Source organism: Kogia breviceps, chromosome 12 (assembly GCF_026419965.1).
Source record: "Kogia breviceps isolate mKogBre1 chromosome 12, mKogBre1 haplotype 1, whole genome shotgun sequence".
NCBI classification, from domain to species: Eukaryota; Metazoa; Chordata; class Mammalia; order Artiodactyla; family Physeteridae; genus Kogia; species Kogia breviceps.
Genome location: NC_081321.1, coordinates 1,817,710 through 1,841,320, shown reverse-complemented (window position 1 = coordinate 1,841,320; position 23,611 = coordinate 1,817,710). Strand labels below are relative to the sequence as shown.

The following is a 23,611-nucleotide window of genomic DNA, read 5'->3' as shown; positions in this document are numbered from 1 at the left end:
CAACAAAGACCAAACACAGCCAAAAATAAATAAATAAAAATAACAAATACATTTTTAAAAAAACAACTCATATCCATTTGACTGTTGACTAAAGGTTAAAAGATATAATTGGAGAGAAATATAAGACCAAGAATATAAGTGGATTTCTTCTTTCTACTTCTGTTGTTGCAACCTGAGCTCTCTAGGAAAACTAAAATTTGTTAAGTTCCTTCCTCATGCCAGATTCACAGCTATAATAGAGGTGTCGTATGTTAAACTGTCAAAATTGTAACAGGTACTCTGGGAAATTTAGGCATTTGTATTACCATTTTATGGATAGGAAAATGAGATTCAAGAAATTACTTGTCTCAAATCACAGCAAGTATAAGGCAGAGTTGAAGTCCAAACACATGCTTTTTCTTGTGTCACACTGTGCCTCAAGTCAGGTTTTTAATTATGTATTTACTTTTTTTTTTTTAACTTAAGCAATAGCAAAAGTAGAAATAAGAAAAAAATAATAGCCCCCAAACCAACTGGAAAGTAATCATTTGTAGTAAGTAAGTATTGATTCCTGTCATATTTCTAAAGCACATATACAGAAGGAAAAATAGGGGGGGAATTTAATGGGACCGTAGAAACATGCCATTTTGAATAAAAATTAAATTTCATTTTACTTGATTGTAACAGAATGAGCAAATGGAGTTTCAACTGAGTATTTCTTTACTGTTCAGCAGAAGAATTCCTAAGACATCTTTCCAAGGATAGGAAAAGACTAAAAGATTTGGTCATGTTTTTCAGCAGCATTGAATCATGCTCTAAACAATGAAGTTTTCACTTCTCACCAGTATTTCAAGATATGCTTTATTGATAATTGCAGCTTCGCCAAGGTTTACAATATTTACATTTGACTTTATAACTATAATTTCCAAATTAACTCAGTGTAGGTTCCACATCTAAATTCTGTGCTTTGTCACCTGCGCTTTTCTGAATCTCCTCTTTACTTTTCCTGAATTCTTTGATTCTTTTGTTTTGTTTTGTTTATTGAATTTTATCTTTAATTCATTTTTTAAGCAAAGACTTATGGATATTGAATTCTTTTCATTTTTTGTTCTTGCATGCTGGATAATATTTATTTTGCCATTATACTTGAAGATTTAGTTGGTTATGAAATTCCTGGATCTGTGTCTTCTAATGTAGAGTGGGCAGCTGTTCCCTAATATCTTTCCTACCCCCACCTTATCTGAAACCTCGTAGCTTCCTCCTCTGAGAGTAGTGTGAGGGGCTGGGAGTTGACTACAGTCTGCTTTTGGTCTGAGGGTGTGGGGAGAAGGGACAGTGCCTCAGCTGGGGCCATGCACAATCTTTGTCGGAAGACCTGGTCTCTGCTTTTTCCTTCTGAAATGTTGATAAATGTCCTATGTTTATCTTGGTAGAAGCGAGTAGGGTTCAGATCCTTTGCTAAATTCTTTAGTGTTTCCTAGAAAACGCCATATCCTGGTAGCTTCTCTTGCCTGTACTGAGACTTCTAGAGATAAGTGTTGCTCCTGACTTTCATTTCTTGAACTGTCAGTTTACCCTTTCAATCTTTTTTCCTCCAAATTTGAGGTTATTACTGGGAATGCTCACGATTTTTTCCCCTCACTTCTGACCTTGGATTTAAAATACAGTCAGGGACTCGTCCATCCCCACCAGAGGTTTTTGTTTCATTTCCTTACCCATAGCTAGAGTTAAGATTGTGACCTTTGTCTTGTTTGCTTCCTGCGGCTTTTGCAGTGTTTTGATTATTTTTCCTAAGTACTGGGTGGGGAGTTGCATTCTGAAGTCTGCCACCTTTAGGCAAATTTGCCGTATTTAATTTTAAAGGCGATCTGAGAGAATACTGCGTATGTGACCCAAGAAGCTGCATTCCACTGCAGTGTTACAGACAGGCATCAGCACTGGGCCAAGAGCAGCCTCAGCCTTTCACATCAGTTTTCTGTACAAATATTATCACTTTCCATGTGTTTCATGATGTGAAAAGGGACCTAAAATTTACATGTTTTGTTCTATTAACAACAAAAAATGTTTCTGTTTTGGATATGGATTGCCTAGGATACGTTCACTATATCTCTATGGTCTGTTCCTTTTCTGTGGATGAAAAGTTTGTGTCGCGAGTTAGAATTTAAAATAGGAGATGAAAACTTTAATAGCTAGTTCTGCACAATTCTTGTTCTTTGAAGTGTTCGTTTAAGTGTCTGTAATACGATTATACTGAAAATTTAACACAAGTCTGTTCATTCAACAAGGGCTTATTGAACGCCTGTTTTAGGTGCTAAGGAAAGATATATAAGCAAATATACTAAAATATGATCAAGTTCAAAAATGGGAGCATATACATAAAGCTACTGTGTGTGTGGACACACTGTGCCGTTCACGTACAGGTCACATCGCCAGTCGGGCTGTGCACCGGCCCTGGGTGTGCTGTGTGCGAAGGAAGCACAGAGTCCTGGCAGTGCTCCAGTTACAGGAGCCGCAAAGGGAGAGGGGAGTGGACGATCAGGGACAGCTTCTAGGCGGTTGTGGTGTCAGAGAAGGATTGTGAAAGCTGGGAAGCAGGTGACAAGACGTGGAGAATTACAAGTACTTCAGTAATATTGGAGCATAAATTATAATGCATGGCGGGAGCAAGAGAGGATTTATTAAAGCTCCCCAAGGGCCTTCTGTACCATTCCAAGGAATTTGGCCTTTATCCTGTGTACTGGTCAACAAATTATCCCAAACTTAGTGGCTTAAAACAATTATTGTCTCAGTTCCTAATGGTCAGGCGTTCGGGAAGCACTTAGTTGTGCGCTTCTGGCCCAAACCTCTCATGAAGGTGCAGCTGAGGGGCCACGTTGGGCCGAAGTCCTCTGAAGCTTCATCGTGGCTGCTCCACGTGGTTTTTGAGAAGAGTCCTCACTCCCTCGCCAGCTGTTGGCAGGAGACCTCGTTGCCTCTCTGTGGGGCAGCTCACAGAGCGAGTGGTCCAAGAGTGAGAGGGCGCACGGCCTCTTTCGTGGCCTCTTTCGTAACCTCATCGTGGAAGAGATAAGCACCGCCTCTGCCATCCCCTGCTGGTCGCAGACCAGCGCCGGCGTCGCGCAGAAAAGGCTGCAGAAGGGTGCGAATGCCTGGCTGCGGACTCATTCGGGGGCCATTTGGGAGGCTGGCTGCTCCATCCTGGGGGCAGGGAACAGCCACTGAACGTTTTGAACATGTAAGTGGTGTTCATATCTGCGTTTCAGATGTGTGACTCTGCTGCGGAGAATGAGGTGTGTAGAGAACAGAATTTAACTCATGGAGACACTGTAGTAATCTAGGGTTGTTGACATCCTGACATAGAGCAGTGCTTATGAGGTTTAAGAGATTTTTGAGAAATTGAATTCAAAAGACAGAAGAGGCGTGACGTGTGTCGGTTATTGGTTGGGCGTGGTGGGTTAGGAGATAGAGGAGCTCAAGACGACAGGTGCCGGTCCGAGTGAGACACAGGTAGAGGTAGATGTGGGCCACAGAGATACAGGACATTGTTAGAACTGTCCGGTACACAGTTGGGTACCTGTAGGTTTGGAGCTCGGACAAAAGGAACGAGCAGTGAGCATAAAAGGAAAGGGGGGCCTAAGCTGGAACACTAGGGAACGTACCATGTGGGGGAGGGGAAGAAGTGACATGAGTTAGATCGTAAACCAGTTAAGTGTGACTTCTCAAAAGCTAAGGGAGAGTACAGTGTCGAGAAAATGCGGAACTGTGGTTAACCTGGAATCATAAAATGTAAAGCTCAGTCTCGCTCTGAAGCCTCCTTTGAAAAGCACACAGCAAATGCTTTAACGTAGTGGGTTAGCATGGCAACCCTGACCTCAACGTGAAAACAGAATATGAATGATTTTTTCCAAGGTAGTATGTTAGGACCTAATGATCCCCTTCCCATTGCCCCCTTCAGAACACACACACACACACACACACACACACACACACACACACACACACACACACACACACACACACACACACGCCTGACTTTATAAGACAAAATCAGCTGCTTCTCCACCCCTTCTGCATCTTACTATAATGGACTAAAACGAGAGTCAGCAAACTTTTTTCTGTAAAGGTCCAGATAGAATACGTGTTAGGCTTTGCAGGACACATGGTCTCCTTCACAACTGCTCACTCTCCATTGAGGTGTAAAAGCAACCGTAGCCAGCATGTTAATAAATAAATGCAGCTGTGCTCCTGTAGAACTGTATTTACAAATAGAAGTGGCACAGCGTTTCCACTCCTAGGTATATGCCCCAAAGAATTGAAAACAAACACCCAGACAGGTACTTGTACACATATGTTCACAGCAGCACAGTTCACAGGAGCCAAAGGGTGGAAGCAGCTCAGGTGGTGTTGGTTGAATCCTGAGATGCGGAGCCGGGAGATGCCGGGCACTGCTGCAGTGCACCATTTTATATGCGGGACTCGAGCGTCTCTGGATTTGGTGTCCAGGTGGGTCCTGGATTGGTTAACTGTACTATACCTAGTCACTGTAGTGTCCGGGAAACTGTGTTGTGACGTGTGTTTATTTAAGCTTGAGGTTTTTATGTTTTGGGGGGGAGTGGTTAGACTTGGGGCTAGGATCGATTGACGATGGTATTTTGTAGCCCAGTGTTTAAATAGTAATAGAAATGAGACAAAGTTATTCATCTTTGTCAAGACTTACTGTTTGCAGTTTTCAAATGTATCTTCTTGAAATATGTCATCAAAATACTAAGATACATTTTAATGCCAGGAACTTTAATGCCAGGAACTTTTTTCCTTTTTCAAAGTGTGCTTAACTTACTAGTCAGTTTCAAATGCACCCAAATAAAAATTAATTGAAGAGGGAAGTTGAGATAATGTAGTAATTGCTATGTAGAGAAATTGTATACAACTTAAACCTACCTACTGACACTTTGATGGTCCTTAAGACGTTATTTCCTACAAACTCCTAAGTGAATTTTGTGATTGGTATCAATTTTCACATATGCCACAAAAATCATCCTTTTTGCTTCCAGGTGAAGAATTCAAGGCTTGTCTAGAAGGGAACGGTATTTTTTTAAATGCCAGTTTCTCGTGTATCTCTCCAATTAGTTGATTCTCTAGAGTGTGATTCATTTTGCAGTGTGTTTTGCGCTGCCTGGCGGGCCGCCAAGGCGCGTGGCCCTTCCTGGTGAGGAACGCTCCATGGCCAGGGCACACGACCTGCCACTGCCTCTTCCAGGCTTGGATGTCTTCTTCAGCAGGACACAGCCAGAGGCCATTAAGAAGGAAATGTCTGTGTCTCTTGTTTCCAGAAGTTTTAGTATTCATTAGTTAAAGAACTTCCATTACTGAGCTCTTTTTGGGAAACTTGTTGGACTGTGTGGTCAGTGATGAAGAATCAGCTTAAGGGGAAAAAAAGTAAAATATCTCACACGCTATATAACACGTCACAAGACTTCCCGCTGGGACTTATGAAGACCTTGTCCCCTGAGATACGAGCCGTCACATTGCCATCAAAATGTCATTTCTTTTCTTTCTTTTTGATTTCACTGGAAAGCCTTGAGCCTTGATACGTTTGCAATTTAATCGTTGTGGTTCCCTTGGGCCTCCAGTTTCATGCTAAGGGTTTGAACACCTGAGGCACGTGTACATACAGTCCAGTCATCTCCGTGACGGGAGACGGTGTGGCGGGGCTCATGAGCCAGACTCCATGTTTTCACTCGGCCTGTCTCTTACTGTTTTGTACCTGTCGTTCCCAAATATATACAATCAAGTAGGTCTTTACTGAATTAAAGTAAACTTGTCTCAGTGGACCCCCAAAGGATCGGGGCATTGGAGTCAGCTCTGTGACCATGATACAGGGTTTCTGCAAGGGGAAGCATAAGTTAATATTAGTATGTGACTGGCCTTTGGCTTGGAGGCTTCAGTAAATCTGTAAAGTGAGATTGATTCGGATGAGTAGTTTTTTTGTCTAGCTAAAAACTGTTTGGCATCTGGGCTTAAAAGTAGTTCTTTTTGATAACTAGGAATGTGGGTTTTGTTTGTCTTAGTGGCATTAAGCATTTTATTCAAACGGTTGAGAACATAAAAGATAGCTTGGTGATTATACTTAGAGCTTAATGTCAAAAGCCCTTTTCAAGCAACACATAACCTTTACAGCTGGTTATATTTCCCGCTCTCCCGGGCGAGAGGTGGGTCCTATTTCCAGTCCTCCTCTGAGGTATCTGTGCTGTCCGCACAGGCCGTGCCGACGGCGGTGCAGGTCTCCAAGCCCAGCGACGCCCTGGCAGGTCTGTCCCCAGCATTACTCCAGCTTGCGCTCCTTATTGCCTGATGTAGGGGGACCAGGCTCACGGTCCCTTGCGTTTTTATTTTAAGCACCGAAAGGTGGCCTTCTTGGTTTATGAGTTTTAAAGGCAGGGAAAAGGTTCAAGAGGGAAATTTGACTTGGGGAATGTTATTTTCTTGAATGGGTAAATAAAGTCAGGGAAAAACGGAGGACAAAGGAAAGGAGATCAGAGGATGGGATGCATTTAGGTTTGTTCGATCGTTCTGTCACCATAATAATTCATTCAGAAAGGATTCATTTTGAATAGTGTTGAAAGCAACCGGCCTGGGGCAGTGCAGGCCCGCGCTGAGGAACTGCGGTGCACTGAGACCTATTGTATTTTTTAATGATTTCAGGGCTGCCCAGGTGTCCTGATTTAAAGGCTGCTTCTTGAGTCCGGAAGTTGTATTTTGTTCCGAGGTTTACTGTGATAAAGCACATAGCCCTAGGGACGGTACTGCTGACTCCTGGAGTCACTTTCCAGGCTGGCTGTACCGACCCAACCCTGTGATTGATTTATGCCATACTGTAGTAGGAATGACAGTCGTGTAAGCCACACATGGTTTCTGGGATGGGTATTTGACTGGGGAAGTACCATAAATCCATGGAGTGAGATAGGGCAGAGCCAGCCGCAGCTCATGTCATGTCCAAGAGATCTCTTCCTGTTTCATAGGGATGTACAGGCCAGAACTGGTTAAGTTCAGCATCCTTCTCAGAATGTGTCCTCGGCCTTTTTGTGTGCTGTTTCAGTCTACCCAATCTTTGATTTGTTGCTTACAAACCTAAAAAATAGCTCTGAAATGTAGTTGTCCCTAATATTTTCTCTTGAATTTACTTCTATAAAGTAGAACTGGCTTGAATATTTTAGATTGCTGCTCATAGGCTTTTCAAGAAATTTTTGTTCGGCAAATTCTTCAGTGGACTAACTAAGCCGCGATCAGTCATCCTCTTTTGTACCTAAATTTATGATTGCCAGGGTTGCAGTAAGCTTCAAGTTCTGCCTGGCTTTTTGAGCTTCATTTGATTCCCCAGCTCTAATAAAGAGAATCTGTTAGAATTGCACTTAGGATTTATATGGGTAGCCAAATACGGACAGCATGATATTTTTTCATTTTAACCTGAATGAAATAGTCTTGTTGTTTTCGTTAAACTGTTTATTTTGAGATTATTGTAGATTCACATGCATTTGTAAGAAATAATGCAGAGAGATCCCCTGTACTCTTAAGGCAGTCTCCCCAATGGTAACGTCTTGCAAAACCATGATGTGATTTTCTGCACAGACGCTGATGTCATCAAGATACACCACGGAGATTCCCTTTTATAACCACACCTACTTCCCTCTCATCCTTGCCCCCTCCTCATCTCTTGGCAGATGCTGATCTGTTTTCCATTTCCATAATTCTGTCATTTCAAGAAAGTTATCTAAATAGAACCGTATGTAATCTTCTCAGATTTTTTTCACTCTGCATAATTATCTGGAGATTCATCGAGATTGTTGTGTCTACAGCAGTTCCTTCCTTTTTATTACCGAGTGATACTGCATAGTGTGGATGTAATACAGTTTGTTTAATTTTCCTGGGTTGTTTCCAGTTTTGGCCATCATGAGTAAACCTGCTGTAAGCATTTGTGTACGGATTTTTGTGTGAACTCAAGTTTCCACTTTTCTGGAATAAATGCCCAGGTGTACGGTTGCTGGATCATACGGTAGTTGCACGTGTAACATTTTAGGAAATTGCCAAACAGTTTTCCAGACGGGCAGTGCCATGTCATGTTCTCAGCAGCACTGCAGAAATGATCCTGTTTTTCTCCATCTTCACCAGCATTTGCTGTTGCCTCCATTCTTATTTTAGCAAGTTTGATAGTTGTGTAGTGATATCTCATTGTGTTTTGTTTTTTTATATATAAATTTATTTATTTGTTTTTATATTTGGCTGCGTTGGGTCTTCGTAGCTGTGCGTGGGCTTTCTCCAGTTGCGGCACGCGGGGGCTACTCTTTGTTGCCGTGCGCGGGCTTCTCATTGTGGTGGCTTCTCTTCGTTGCGGAGCGTGGACCTTAGGCGCGCAGTCTCAGTAGTTGCAGCTTGCGGGCTCAGTAGTTGTGGCTCACGGGCTTAGTTGCTCCGCAGCATGTGGGATGTTCCCAGACCAGGGCTTGAACCCGTGTCCCCTGCACTGGCAGGCAGATTCTTAACCACTGCACCACCAGGGAAGTCCTCTCACTGTGGTTTTTTTGTTGTTGTTTTTGTTTGTTTGTTTGTTTGTTTTGTGGTATGCGGGCCTCTCACTGTTGTGGCCTCTCCCGCTGCGGAGCACAGGCTCCGGACGCGCAGGCTCGGCGGCCATGGCTCACGGACCCAGCCGCTCCGCGGCACGTGGGATCTTCCCAGACCAGGGAATCTTTTTTCACGGGACATTTGTTAATATCTCTTGCCTTACTTCTGTGGAATACACTTTTTTTTTTTTTAAATTTTTGTGGTATGCGGGCCTCTCACCGCCGTGGCCTCTCCCGCTGCGGAGCACAGGCTCCGGACGCGCAGGCTCAGCGGCCACGGCTCACGGGCCCAGCCGCTCCGCGGCACGTGGGATCCTCCCGGAGCGGGGCACGAACCCGCGTCCCCTGCATCGGCAGGCGGACTCTCAACCACTGCGCCACCAGGGAAGCCCGGAATACACTTTTGAGAAATGTGTGCTAGAGGTAAAAATTTTGGTAGTGGAACGGACCGGAAATAAGAGGAAATATCTTGTCTTTATTACTCTTGCTCTGATCAGCTGAGCTAACTAGTCCCAGTTTTACTAGTCACAGAGTGACTAGTAGAATGGAATTACCCCTGTGAGGAAGGTACCAGTTAGGCACTCACTACACCTGGTTCAAAGGTTGGCTGAGTTGACGTGGACGTGGTAAATTTCATGTCATTGATAAGCTTTCAGAAGTGGGAAAAGTGTATACGTTGCTATAACATAAGGCAAACAGAGGTGCTGTAAGAGAGAAGATACTCAGTTGAGGAGGAAGAGATCCGGAGGCCATAACAAAATACGAGCAGTAATAGTTATCATTTTCCATAGTTTTAAAATCTTTACTACTCTTGTTAAAATAAGCAAAAATTTTAAAGTTTAAAAACTTTTTTAGTTTACATACCGTAAATTCTAAAACTTATTTTGAAATAATATTTTCAGTTGTCCTTTTCCTATATCTTTGAGAAGTAAAGCGATGGTTATTGCTTTACTATTTTTGAATGTATTTTCCCTATTAAAAATAATACAATTGCTAATGCAGAAGAACTTCAAAATTTAAAAAAACAGGGCTTCCCTGGTGGCGCAGTGGTTGAGAATCCGCCTGCCAATGCAGGAGACACGGGTTCGTGCCCTGGTCCGGGAAGATCCCACATGCCGCGGAGCAACTAAGCCCGTGAGCCATGGCCGCTAGGCCTGCGCATCCGGAGCCTGTGCTCCGCAATGGGAGAGGCCACAACAGTGAGAGGCCCGCATACCGCAAAAAAAAAAAAAAAAAAAAAAAAAAAAAAAATTTAAAAAAACACTTTTATCAGAAGATTCTACATCTCCCCTCCTTGTATGCCTACCATCACCATGCACCCCTTATATGTAAAATGGAAAAACAGGTGTAGAGGCCCTGATCTCTAATTTATGTCTATCACTTGACAAGCAGCTGGAACCTGAGGGAGGGTGCAGAGAACACGGGATCCCAGCCGACAATGGTAACAATTCATCTACCGAATGCAGGCATAGTCACTTGTGTATCCTATAGAATTTCCCCACCAGATGTTTCGTTGGAAGCCTGTGTAGAAGAGGAGTTGTTCTTATAATTTTTGCCAACAAACTGATAGGAGGTGAATGATGGAATTGTTGAATCATTAATACATTGCAGAGTTTGCTTTCGGCTGTTTTGTCCAGCAAGTACCGTGGTGACCTTCAGCGTCTCGGCAGCCCAGCATCTTCCGGCCCCTCCCAGCACCCCAGCAGTCACGCATATGTATCCCTACAGCTCTCATAGGCTTCATAGACAGCTTGCAGGATATCTGGGATATTTACTCATTGGAACTGTTCCTACTTTTTCTTTCAGACAGTGTACCACAAATCCAGACATTAGATGTTCTGTATAATGTTGGCTATTTTGTGAAGTCAAGGCACACGGAGCTCTTGATCGTGCTAGAAGGTGGAGAATGAGTGCCATGACACACTGGCATTCTTCTAGCAGATGTCATAGCAAGCAGACTCGGAATGCAGGGCAAGCTAAAGGCAAGGCAGACAGCCCCATGGTAGCACCATGTGGACAGCTGGCCTGGACATGTTATCTGTCTACAGCTGGAAAAGGTTAAGTAAACAGTGGGACAGTGACAAAGTGCAGAGATTAATTGCTTAAAGCATTCAGTGATTCTTAAAACAGACATCTAAATAAATGGAGGGATGCTGGTGTTTGAGTTCTGAGAAACAATGTAAGAAGACTTTATTTTCCTTTGGAAACAGAAACTTCCTAAGAAAAGAAGACACAGTAAATGATAGAGCCCAAAGTGTGAATGTAACAATAACCAGCAGACCATTATTTTGAAGGGGCTGTATCTTTATAAGGGAAGTTCTTATTCTGAATCTTTCTGTTCACATTATCCTATCAAACAGGAGGCATAAAGGATATACTATTATGAAATAGTAAAGACAAAATGAAAGAAGAGGCCGTATAAATCTTTCTGTACACATCATCCCCAGATGTTACTGTGAACCCACTACCTAACTTCATCTCTTGAGGCTCGTGCTAAACGGTGTTTACCCCCCCGGATTTCCAACACAAATCATTGGGTTTAAGACATAATTCACTAGGGATTTTGGTAGGATTTGAGTAAATCCCCAACAAAAGCTCCCTTGGCTTGCCAGCTATTTTTAAAGGCAGAATTTAGAAAGCAGAAGATCCTACATTCACCTGTCTATCTTGTGATGGCCCTTGCCATGAAGATAGGAGGAAATTTGCCTATAAATACATCATGAAATGCTCGCCTTTAGACAATCTGTTGGGTAGAACCACACCACAGGAGTCATCTCTGCGTGATATCTCTGAGTTCAGTGATGGTCAGTCTTATGAGTATCTGCAGTGTCATCAGGTCAGAATTTAAGAGTTTGAAAAGCTGATGATCATTTTTACAGTGGAAATGGAAGGTTTTGTATGTACTTAGTGAATTTGGAAAAGTAAATACAAATATTAAAAACCCAGTCTTGGGGCTTCCCTGGTAGCACAGTGGTCGAGAGTCCGCCTGCCGATGCGGGGGACATGGATTCGTGCCCTGGTCCGGGAGGATCCCACGTGCCGCGGAGCGGCTGGGCCCGTGAGCCGTGGCCGCTGCGCCTGCGCGTCCGGAGCCTGTGCTCTGCAATGGGAGAGGCCACAGCGGTGAGAGGCCTGCGTACTGCAAAAAAAAAAAAAAAAAAAAAAAAAAAAAACCAGTCTTGACAAGGATGTGGGGAATCAGGGAAACCGAACACCTTACTGTTGGTCTTTTAAATCAGTTGTTTCGGACTTCCCTGGTGGCGCAGTGGTTAAGAATCCGCCTGCCAATGCAGGGGGACACGGGTTCGAGCCCTGGTCTGGGAAGATCCCACATGCTGCGGAGCAACTAAGCGCGTGCGCCACAGCTACTGAGCCTGTGCTCTAGAGCCTGTGGGCCACAACTACTGAGCCCGTGCGCCACAACTACTGAGCCTGTACTCTAGAGCCTGTGCGTCTAGAGCCCATGCTCAGCAACAGGAGAAACCACCGCAACGAGAAGCCCGCACACCACAACAAGTAGCCCCTGCTCACCGCAACTAGAGAAAGCCCGCGTGCAGCAACGAAGACCCAACGCAGCCAAAAATAAATAAATAAATAAATTTATTTAAAAATCAATCAATTGATCAGTTGTTTCTGTAAAGTAGTGGGTTCCAAAAGTACCTACAAAGCTTCTTAAAAGTATAGGTGGCTTGGCTGTCCCCTGAAATTCAGATTCAGTAGGTCAGGAGTAGAGAACAGCCTTCCATTTGTAATAATTTCTGTTATGTTTGAGAACCACTGCTTGTAAAGCAAGTCTGATATACGTCTTTGAGTTACACACCTTTCCACAGTGGTGGACTTGGCATTCTTGAGCTCTTTTTGGTTCTGCTGGTAAATCTACTTCCCTCTCATAAGTCTGTCCCTCTGTAGGCACTTTGGATTGACTTTCTTGTGCTAAGAATTTCCATGTCCATTTTCTCTTTATATATTACACTTCAGCATAACATAAATCTTGTATCTTCAAAGATAGGGTTTGTTTCTGATTTTTGCTGTTCTGGTGTTTGGGGGTGATTTTCCAGAGGAAATGGGGGCTGCTAGGTCTTTGTTCTGCCATCTTGAAATCAGGAATCCAATACTGTATTGGAGTCCCAAAATTTTTGGCCAAAAGGCATAGCAGCTTTAGGGGAAAGTAAGTCAAGGGAGGCTTTTTTCCTTTTAAGACGAGCATCAGTAATTGTGGTACGAACAATAAATCGTTTTAGATCAAATAAAACACGTTCTTCCTTTTTATGGGTTCTCTCTGGAAACAGGTGGACATTAGGTAGAATTCAGTAATCACTTCTACACTGAACCAGAGATAGAGACAAATCACTAGTGAGCTGTGATTGTATAGAGAACAAAGCCTGAGACACTCATCTGAATGATACTGTTTTCCTTCCTGGTGTAATGTTTCACCATAAATTGTAATTTCTGCTTAACATATTGAAGGGACTGTTGGTCTCCACATCTTTGGGTATCACAAAAGATACCCATCAATCAAATCCTCTAACATGGAGAATGTAGAGATACATTTTACATACAATTTGATAGTTGACTATAGTTCTAGATTTCTTTTAAAGAAAGGTACTGTGTGCCAATATTTTCCAACTGAATTTGGATCCTCTAAATTTTTAGTGGATCTTATTCTAATCAGTAAGTAAAATGACATATTAAATGAGCAGACATCATCTTAACAAGGTATGCCTTTCTCTTCTAGCTTCTTTTTTATTTTTTAAAGAATGTATTCTGTGGTTAATTCCTATCTCAATTTCTCTTCGGATTTTTAGATTCCAGTTATATTGTCACTTTACTATTTGTAGACTTTTCGTAGATTTTCCCTCTTGTATACAAAATGCTAAGTGGATTTAAAACATTTAATTAAAACTAGTTAGGACATATGTTAACCTGCTCCGACAAAAATAACAGAGCAAACTGTATACAGATGTATGTCTCTTTCTTGTCAAAGTCCAAACCGGTAGATTAATTCTGCTCTATAAAGTTGTCACGGGTTCAAAGCCATCCTTTCTTGTTTCTCCCCCATTGCTGTGGTTTTACCCCCATTCACGTAATCCACATTGGCTCACTGGCGCATGGCAGCCCAGAAGTAGGAGCGGGGAGGGGACGGGACATTGAGCTACAAAAGGAACAAGCTGCTTTGATTAAGTATAATTCAAAAGTAAAGGAACTTAGAGCATCAAAAATAAGAGTCTGGAAGTCATACTCAGCAGAAGGGGATCTCTAGATACAATATGGTTTAGAGGAGATTGTGTTGTCTTGATCTATCAGGAAGATAAGGTTTTTCTATGAGTGGTAAGGATTTTTTTTTAAATACGAATGAATGTAGGAACTGAGGATCCGACTGGTCTCAAAATAGTCACCGAGACAGTTTTACACTTATTCCCTTGGTGCTGTCATTGCTAAAAATATGTTTGTAATCCTTTTCTTGGCGGTTGCTTCCAGAGCTGGTTAACGAGGTGCCCCTGAAAATAAATATATTCTTATCCTCACCGTGGCCCTAAAAACATATCAGCTTGACCGGTTGTCTAACTTCAGTGCCCAGACTTGATGTCAGAACTTAAATTCAGTTTAATAAAAAGGATGTTTGTCATAATTCCAAATACTTAAATAATGTAATAGATTTTGAAGTCGGTTTTAAAGATAAATTTGGCAGCATTATTGAATAAATGTTTTTACATAACTTCCTAAAATGAATTCTTTGAAGAACTTATCTTTCATTTGAAGTGTAAGTACAGGTATATTTTATGAGGAAAGCAACTGGATGTGTGCTATATTTTAAGGAAACATAGGATAAGAAGAACCATCTTTATATACTGGTAATATTAAACTTTCAGTAGTCCCAAGGGAGCTGGAATCGAGGACATTGACTTTGGGGCAAGCCGATTTAATCGTGGAATGTAGTTTATGCCGTATTTATGGTGCCCGTGTGCACGGTATGGTGAGCTTGGACAACTGTATACGCTTGTAATTGCCGCTGTAGTCGAGCTGTAATTCACTTCCAGACGCTCTCGCGGGCCTTTCTAGCTACTCTGCAGCCCCGCGCCCGGGCCCAGTCAGCCACTGATCTGCTCTCTATCTCTGTGGACGGACTAGATTATAATTTTTATATTTAAACAAATGGAAAAGTACAGGGTCTTGGTTTTTTTTTTTTTTTCCTAACACATGGAATACAGTCATCAAGTTTTTGCCGTCTGAGGAGCAGGCAGAAGCTTTATAGCACAAGTATCAATATCACAGTAAAACTCCGCTTTCCAAACCTGTCATAACCTGTGGTGGGTCGGATGTATCAAAATGCTCATTTTTCAGAAAAAGTGAGGAGAAAAACTGAATACAGCTTTTCTGCACAAGATTTTGTTCAGTCAGCCTCCTTTACTGAGCCGTAACTACCAGCAATTTCTGCCTTTATGTTAATTTTGATTCTTTTCAAGGACCTCTGAAATATAGAAGTTCGTCCGTACCGGGATAACTTCTCTACCCATTCTCTCGCCAGTGTGTCTCTCTCCCCTGTCTCAGGAGGTGGAGACGCCAGACAGGCAGCAGGATGGTGTGCAGAAGGCTGGCCCCTCGCTCTGAGGAGGGCGCGTGAGGCAGGACCCCAGCTCGTGCTGCTGGATCAGATGCCCTCAGATAGTCTCTGTTTGGTGACGTTTGAAAGTTTCCTTCCAGCATCAAAGCACGTATCCAATACTGATTGTGTGTTTCATATTCTTTGAATAGTATAGCGATTTATCACAGTCCTCCTGTGACTCTGGAATCCAGAGTCAGGCAGCAGCATCCTATTCTTAGTTCTTTAAACACTTTTTGTGGGATGTAAGAATTCTGCTCATGATACATCTCTAGCAGGAGCCTCCTGACCCTTCTGCTTCCAGAATCATTTCATCTCTCCTCTTTGCCTCTAAGTCAGTCTTTCTAAGACCTTGCTTTACTTTTCTGGAACTTTTGATGCTTCTATATTATATTCAAAATAGTCAGCATTTTGAGTACCCTCTGTCTGCCGGGTTCAGGTTAGAGCCCTCAAGGGAGCCACGGTCGGTGTTTACTCCTTCCTGCCATTCCAGACCCTCCGTGCTCCGATGGAAAGCTGCCTTTCCAGCGTCCCTCTCGCTCCGTCCTTTCCCTGTAGAAACCCTCTAATGCAGTCACGCCGTGTGTCCTCACACCACCTGTGCTTTTATACACGTCACTTGCTCTGTCTTTCTTATTATCTCTGTCAAAATAAGGCCCACTGACTTCCCATGTCCTCGGCCCCAGGTGATTTTCTTTGTCTGCTGTATCACTTACTTCAGCACATATGGCCCATACGATTTATTGGCACTTAGCATTTTTGTTTCATCTCATTCGCGGTGCTAAAATCTTACAGTTAAAAAGGACAGGGCTTCCCTGGTGGCGCAGTGGTTGAGAGTCCGCCTGCCGATGCAGGGGACACGGGTTCGTGCCCCGGTCTGGGAGGATCCCACATGCCGCGGAGCGGCTGGGCCCGTGGGCCATGGCCGCTGAGCCTGTGCGTCCGGAGCCTGTGTTCCGCAACGGGAGAGGCCACAACAGTGAGAGGTCCGTGTACCACAAAAACCAAAAAAAAAAAAAAAAAAAAAAAAAAAAAAAAAAAAAAGGACAGACTTACCACTCAAAGCGAAATCATTTATACAAATACCTCTGATGACCTCTGTACACACCTAGTCAAGAGAAGACCTGTCATTTTTTAGGCTTCCCAGTTCTACTTGTTAACAGGAGATAATACGTCAGATGATCACTTTATAAACTGAAATCTGTATCTTTGTGACTGTCCTCCCTTTAGTGTCATATGTGCTTTCTAGAGAGACACAGATTAAAATCCTATTTCTGCCTTTCCCGTTTCTGCTATTCTAGTATCAGTCATGCTGTGTGGGTAAATCTTTTTGGATTAATATGCCCTTGTATAACCCCATCCTGTCACCTTCCTTTGGATCCCTCTACTTTTAATTGCCTCTTAAATAATGGCCTCCAGAATTGAACCTTCTTCTCCAGTTGTCCTCTGTCTAGTCAGAGAAAAGCAAAGCTTCTTTTAATGAAATGTGAATTGGCTAGAGCTAGCGGTCTCTTTCTAGTCTTGGTTTTTTTCATGTTTTCAAATTTTGATATCCCCTACTCTAACCCTCTGCTCAGTTGCTTTCCATGCTGCTGGACTGAAAAAAAAAAAAAAAAAAACCCTTAAAAATACAGTGAGGCCCAGCCTCAGCATAAGTGAAAACACGGGAGCAGTTGGGAACCGCTACGGCAGATGGGGATGGCGTCAGAACGGGAGGAGCTGCTGGTTCAGGGTGCGTGTGTGAAGCGCCTGCTGCTGCCGGGAGCCGTTGTTGGCCCTCGGGACACATCGCGGGCACAGTAGACAGACACCCTTCCTTCGTGGGGCTTGTATTCCAACTGTTTCTGAGCAAAGACTTTAGGCAAAAAAAAAAAAAGGAAGACTCGCAGATAATATCAGAGTAACTGCGGCCAAAAGAAAAGAAGAGAAGAAAGTGTAAATGGTTTAGGCACATGCAGTGCAGAAAGTTAACAATATGTGCAAGCGTTTGGTGTTCACAGTCGTGAACCGGGACTCTAGGAGGAAAAGAATACATTTTAAAAATTAAAGATAGGAGCATTCGCAATAGCCAGAAGGTGGAGGCAACCAAAATGCCCATCGACCGATGAATGGGCAAAGTGTGACGTGGCCGTGTGTACAGTGGCAAGTTACTCAGCTTTGAAGAAAGGGAGACTCTGGCGCATGTGCTGCCACCGGGATGAACCTTGGGGACTTTCTGTTAAGTGACGCAAGGCAGTCACAAAACGACACGTACTGTGCGGCCGCCGTTACGCGAGGCTCCAGAGCGGCCTGACTCGGAGAGACAAGCCAAGGGCGCTTTGCCAGGGCCTTCGGGAAGGAGGGTGGCGCTTGTTGAACGCCCCGTGTAAGCTGTGCGGGACAGCGGGTTCTGGAGATGGTGGCACAGCTGCACCGTGTGCCCTCAAACACGGCTAAGACGGGAGATGGTACGTGCATTTGTTTTTATCTGTGAAAACCTCTTCATTTCTAGTTGTCACACCATAGTTCTGTCATTGGGACTGGTAAGGGGGTCCTTTTTGAGAGTAATCAAAGTGAAAACAAACATGTTTTACAAGTGTTTAAACCCTGGAAAGTTGGTTTCAGGTCCCTGGGGACCCACAGACCCCCTGGCAGGGAATCCTGGCTGCAGCCTCGGATCAGCCAGCTTGGGAAACAGCATTCGGAACCTTGTGCCACTGGCCAGCGTGGCCCTTGTGGTCAAGCTCTTGGCTCAGGGAGAATGGATGGTGCTTAAGCAGATGGGACCTGGGCTGTACCCTGGCCACTGGGAGCCCAGGGGGCACTTTGCAACAAGGCAGCGGGAGGCCCGGCACCACTCGCTTTCCCCGTCCTGGGGGCACGCCCACGCCACCCCCCCTTCAGGTGACAGCCTCCTGTCCCCGGTCTTGGTTAAAAAACGGCTAAGATGGTAAATGTTATGTGTATTTTACCACAACTAAAAAGAAAAAAAGATTAAAAATTAGCAAGCCAACAAATGGAAAGACCAATAAACTCAACATGAAAAGAAAACTATAAAGACATAAGCCATAAGCGTAGTATAGTTGGGGAAGCAGACCCATGTAGAACAAGTGAAGGACATTCACAGAGCAGTTGCCTATTAATCTAAACTGTGAAAGTGCTGGAAGGAAATGCTGAGCAGAGAGAAGTTAGCAGCAGGTGAGGAGAAAGCTCGGGCCTTTCAGGTAGAGCGTGTAGCATAAAACTAAGTGAAAACAAGTCATGTCTCAGTGACACACAGTCCTTGGAAGACAGGGAGGAAGAAGTAGATAGAAAATTGTAGCTGGTCAGATATTAGGCCCAAGTGTTTAATACATTAAGAAACCCGATGCGGGCTTCCCTGGTGGCGCAGTGGTTGGGAGTCCGCCTGCCGATGCGGGGGACGCGGGTTCGTGCCCCGGTCCGGGAGGATCCCACGTGCCACGGAGCGGCTGGGCCCGTGAGCCGTGGCCGCTGAGCCTGTGCATCCGGAGCCTGTGCTCCATAACGGGAGAGGCCACAGCAGTGAGAGGCCCGCGTACCACAAAAAAAAAAAAAAGAAAGAAAGAAACCCGATGCAAGTGATGCTGGAAGCCAAGCCGGACAGTGAGAGCAGCCCTGAGGCCAGAGCAGGTGTCTTAAGAATCACGCAGGCCCGTGATAAAAGGCTGGTGGGGACCGTGGTAGTGAACGTGCAGGTACAAAGCGGTGGCTCATTCAAAACTCTTAGAAAGGAAGAATCAACAAGACTTGCATATTGGTTCTGGGGAACAAAGAGGAAATCAGGTTTTTTCAGTGTTCTCAGGCTGTGGGCCTAGAAGTGTGGTGGTTCAGCTAACGTTGAATGGGAGATTCGTTATGATGGATGGAAAACCTGACTTAGTGTGGACATTTTATGTTAAAGATAATGCTGAATATCTAAGTAAAGGCTCCCTAGAGAGGACACAAGGAGATGTTCAGGGACCAGATTTGGAAGTTCAGGTTATGTCAGCCAGGCCCGCCCGCTGAGCTTTCGTAAGGTGGCATATCTGCCACGCTCTCTGAGGCCTCCGTGAGGGAGGCTGGAGGACCTCCTCGCCAAGGGAAATGAAGGGGTGAAAGACATTTCACTCCGGATAGTTAACCGGTTAAATTACAAGTAAAGGAGGCATCAGTAGGAGAATCTGGATTTCAGATTCATCTTTTTTTTTTTTTTTTTTGCTGTACGCGGGCCTCTCACCGCTGTGGCCTCTCCCGTTGCGGGGCACAGGCTCAGCGGCCACGGCTCACGGGCCCAGCCGCTCCGCGGCACGTGGGATCCTCCCGGACCGGGGCACGAACCCGCGTCCCCTGCATCGGCAGGCGGACTCTCAACCACTGCGCCACCAGGGAAGCCCCAGATTCACCTTAAAATTGGAGTAAACTGTGCCCACGTGTCTTTGACAGTAATACGTCCAAAGCTACTGATCTCACTGTTGCTTTCATCTGCTCTCTTTCCTCGTGTTTTCTGGATTATGAAACTTATGAAACACGATTCGTTAATCATTCCGTTTGGAATACCCAGTTGGAGGAAGAGGGAAAAATAAACTTGTAAAATGTCCCTTCATTCCCACTCCTTTTCTGTCTTGCATTTTTCTTAAACACACACTTACCTAGGACTTACTCTTAAATTGCCAACCACCGTCGTTTACTAGTAAGCGAGGGCTTGTGTGTTGTCCTTAAGGATTCAGGAATCACCAGCAGGATTTTGAGCTCCACTTGCCTTAGGTATTTGCCTCTCGTTTCTGAAATTTGCTGGAAGGGGGAGGGGGACAGAGAAGGTGGTCTTACCATTTCTTGAAGCTCAGATGCCACAGCAGAACTTGTAGAGACACATCTTGATTCTATTAGAATTTGCAGGTCAAGGGGCAGGTTCAGCTGTTCTGGTAGTTGACAGCACCAGGGACGGCGTGACTAGACTAGCGACTGAAAGTTGGGTTTCTGTTACTCGCTACTCATTACGCAAGTCAGGGGCCCTGTTAGTCATGCAGTAGGGAATTGCTGATCACTGTGAGAGGTTCTGTGTCCACATTTTCAATTTTTTAACTTTTTAACTGAGGAAAAGCCACTAACAGAACAAGGAGAGTGATTTGGCAGGAAGAGCATTTTAGTTCCTCGTGTGTCTGGGCGTGTGGCCTGTGTGTGTTCCCTTTTGCGTTTCGTGTGCTTCACTTACTCGCTCTGGGCTCCTGGGAAATGAAGTCAGGAAGTGTTCCTTTTCTGTGGGGAGCCTTGGATTAGTAAAGCTTTTGAAGTTGATTATTAATCCCCAGCAAGGTTCGTTTTCTTTGAAATACCCATATTAGTGTTAGAATAGCTGACTTTCAGCTCCCAAGTAATTGATTAGAAAGGAATTATTTCAGGTATTCTTATGTCCTTCTTCACCGTTTTCTGTATCTTCCCGTTTTTCACCAATGAATGAACATTACTTTGTTATCAGAAAACACCTTTCTTTCAAAGAAGCAGTTATATTAAGAATTGGTGGCGACTAAAATAAGATCCTTTTTGCTATTTGCTTTTTTTCACTCGAAATTCCATTCCCTCTGAAAAGCAGGGTATTCTTAAAATTTTTTAGTTTAGACACTTGAGTAAAACTTAACCACATAAGCTCAACTACAGATACGGTCCTTACTATCACATGTATTGAGGGAACAAGAGTTTTTCTTATTCCCCAAAAATTAGATGGCTGTTACTATTTATTAGCTTTATTTTTGTTCCTGTCCTCCAAATTGTTTTCAGGAAGTTGTTCTTCCCGTGGTGTCCATTTCAAATTTACCAAAATTATAGGCAAAACAGTACAATCTCTGTCCCCTTCCAAAAACAAGAGAAAAACCTGAAAGCTAATAAACCCACAAAAGATACTAACATTACCCAGAGTTTACACGATCATATGTGCAATATGTAATCAAAACATTTCATTCTCTTGACTGTGAATTGCCCTTTATAGGCACATACACATGTAGAAGTCAATATCAAGAGTATAGTTTTAAAGTGGAAAGGACAGTGGTATGTTAATCTGCTACGGAATTTTTAGAAGGTGAGAGCCTTGTGTATGGGAGAGAAAATTTGATTCTGTGCAGTTCATAGTATATTATCAGTGCTCAATAAAAAGTAAATAGTTATCAATGACATAATAAAATTTCTATTTGAATCGTATAGAAAAAGAAAAAAAGACTTCAAAATATATATCTTACTTTAAAAGGCACCATTCCAATGGCTCAGAGTCCAGTGCCACATCCTTTATTTTAAAATTGAGAATATGAATTGGCACCTGTTATATCATATTGCATTTGGGGAATGTGACATTTTACCCCAGAGATTAACTGTACCACACTAGCTGGCCAAGTATATCATTTATAAAAGAATTTGGAATTCAGTCAAGATGTTTCAACAGTATAGGATAATTTTTACCATTTCATATTATGATGCTTCTTTCCTTAAGTACAGAATGGAACTCAGATCCTATCGCCTTTTATCTTGCATTCGGCAGAAGTTCTCATGACTTGGTCTAACTGGACAGAGTAATTTATCTTTCATTCGTCTTCTGTTATTTGCCTGCTGCTAAATGTGTCATTCTGACTATTGATGCACAGAAATGCAGCCCCCTTATTGAGAAGGCACATTTCTCGTTCCAGCTTGTCAGTCCCTGGGCTTCCCAAAAGGGAACAGGTGACAGCAATTAACAGGAAACCACCGAGTGAGACCGTCTTGAACTCCTTCACCTTTAAGCTCATTTCACCACTTAACATATTTTTTTCAAGTGGTCAGTGGATATATTTAGACTGTCGTTATCCCTTTGGTGTTGACTTCATGGGATAAGCCATCTGCCATTTCTTAGACTCATGTAGAGTGAGGACAGTGGAAAGTTGTACGGAGGTCAATGAATCTTCCCTTCCAACAGCAAAGACTAGTTAAACAAATCTGCATTTCCATGCTGTAAACCGATCTACATCTTCCATTTGTTGGCACTGCTTGTTCAGAGTTCCCCAGACCTACCCATCTGAGTGTGGAATATCCTTGTCAGAATGTGCAAAAGATAGTCTTCCAGTTCGTGGCTAAACTAAAACTCTTCCATATGACTCTGCTGTTGAAGCGTAATTATCTTAACAAGGGACAGAAGCAAGGTTAAACTTGGGCAGTGCATTCTCAGATCCAGCATTTCCTCAGGTCAAAAGCTCAGGCCACTTTTATCGTTCCTGTAGATCAAATCTGTTTTCTTCCAGATGACTTATTACATAAAAGATGAGCTATAGAGGAATGCATTTAGACTATGAGACTAATTGTGCACCAACTTCATTCTGATAATTTTGTAAATTTCTCAGTTCAGTGCCCCTCCTCTAAAATCCCACCTGCTTTTCCTTCTGGATATGAACCCAAAAATAGTTGTTAGGTAAACCACAAGGAATCAGTGAAGTTTAAGCTGTTGTTTCAAAATGTGCAGATCATTGCCAAGTAAAGCCTTGACTGGAAACGTATTTGCATTGATGAGATAAAAAGATTCATAGATGTTCAGAGTGCCCTGGGAACAGCTGGCTGATTTCCTGAATCCTATTTACTAATGTTTACAGTTTGTTATACATTCTGTACATAAAAATGTTTTCAGTTTTAGTGGTGCCTCATTTGCCTGGAAACGGCAGAATACTTATCAAAAGAATGAGTCAAATGGGTAAAATGTATAGATGACAGGATAATTCTTACTTTAAAAAAAAGTCATTAACTTTGTTTACTTTCCAAGTTTAACTACAACTAGATCTAGGAACTCTTCATTAAGATGTCAGTATAACGACCTGATAAAGACATTTAGAGTCAAGAAGCCCTGAATGGGATTCCTGCCCGGACCACTTGCTTCAAGTGTGAACTTGGGCAGCTGCATACACTCTCTAAGCCTTAGTTTCATCGCCCATAAAATGGGGTTAATGGTAATAGTAACTTGAGGATTGCTGTGAGGACTAGATGGAAATCTGGATGTTTTCTTTCTTTTGCAGGCAGGAAGCCCTTCTGGCCGCCATCAGTGAGAAAGATGCCAATATAGCTCTTCTGGAGCTTTCATCCTCGAAGAAGAAGACCCAGGAAGAAGTGGCTGCCCTGAAGCGGGAGAAGGACCGGCTCGTGCAGCAGCTCAAGCAGCAGGTATGACTGGTGGGGCTGGGGGTAGGCTGCCCGCGTCTGTGCCAGCTCATGCACTCAGGTCTCCCATCTCGGGCCAGATGTCTGATCTTTCTCTAATTGATCTTCACCAGCAGAGACTTCAGCCCTCAAATCTCTGCTTTGTCTAGGAAGCGCAGAGCATTCTTGGTAAGAGGACTGGTTTAGAAGGTGTCACACGTCTTAGAACTTTTTTAACTTTTGCGATGGCTGGATGAAATTCTGCCCGTTGGAAATGAAAAAAGGTTTTTTT

General features: G+C 43.5%; 1 protein-coding gene across 6 annotated transcripts in view; it reads left to right on the top strand.

Annotated features, from left to right (window-relative positions):
• The window catches only part of ERC1 (ELKS/RAB6-interacting/CAST family member 1), a 368,179-nt gene that overhangs the window by 256,337 nt on the left and 88,231 nt on the right, over positions 1 to 23,611 (top strand). For all 6 annotated transcript variants that reach the window (XM_067008464.1, XM_067008463.1, XM_067008466.1 and 3 more), the window contains one exon: positions 23,199 to 23,343. In XM_067008464.1, the coding sequence (XP_066864565.1) occupies positions 23,199 to 23,343 (145 nt within the window). The remainder of the gene's footprint in view (positions 1 to 23,198; positions 23,344 to 23,611) is intronic.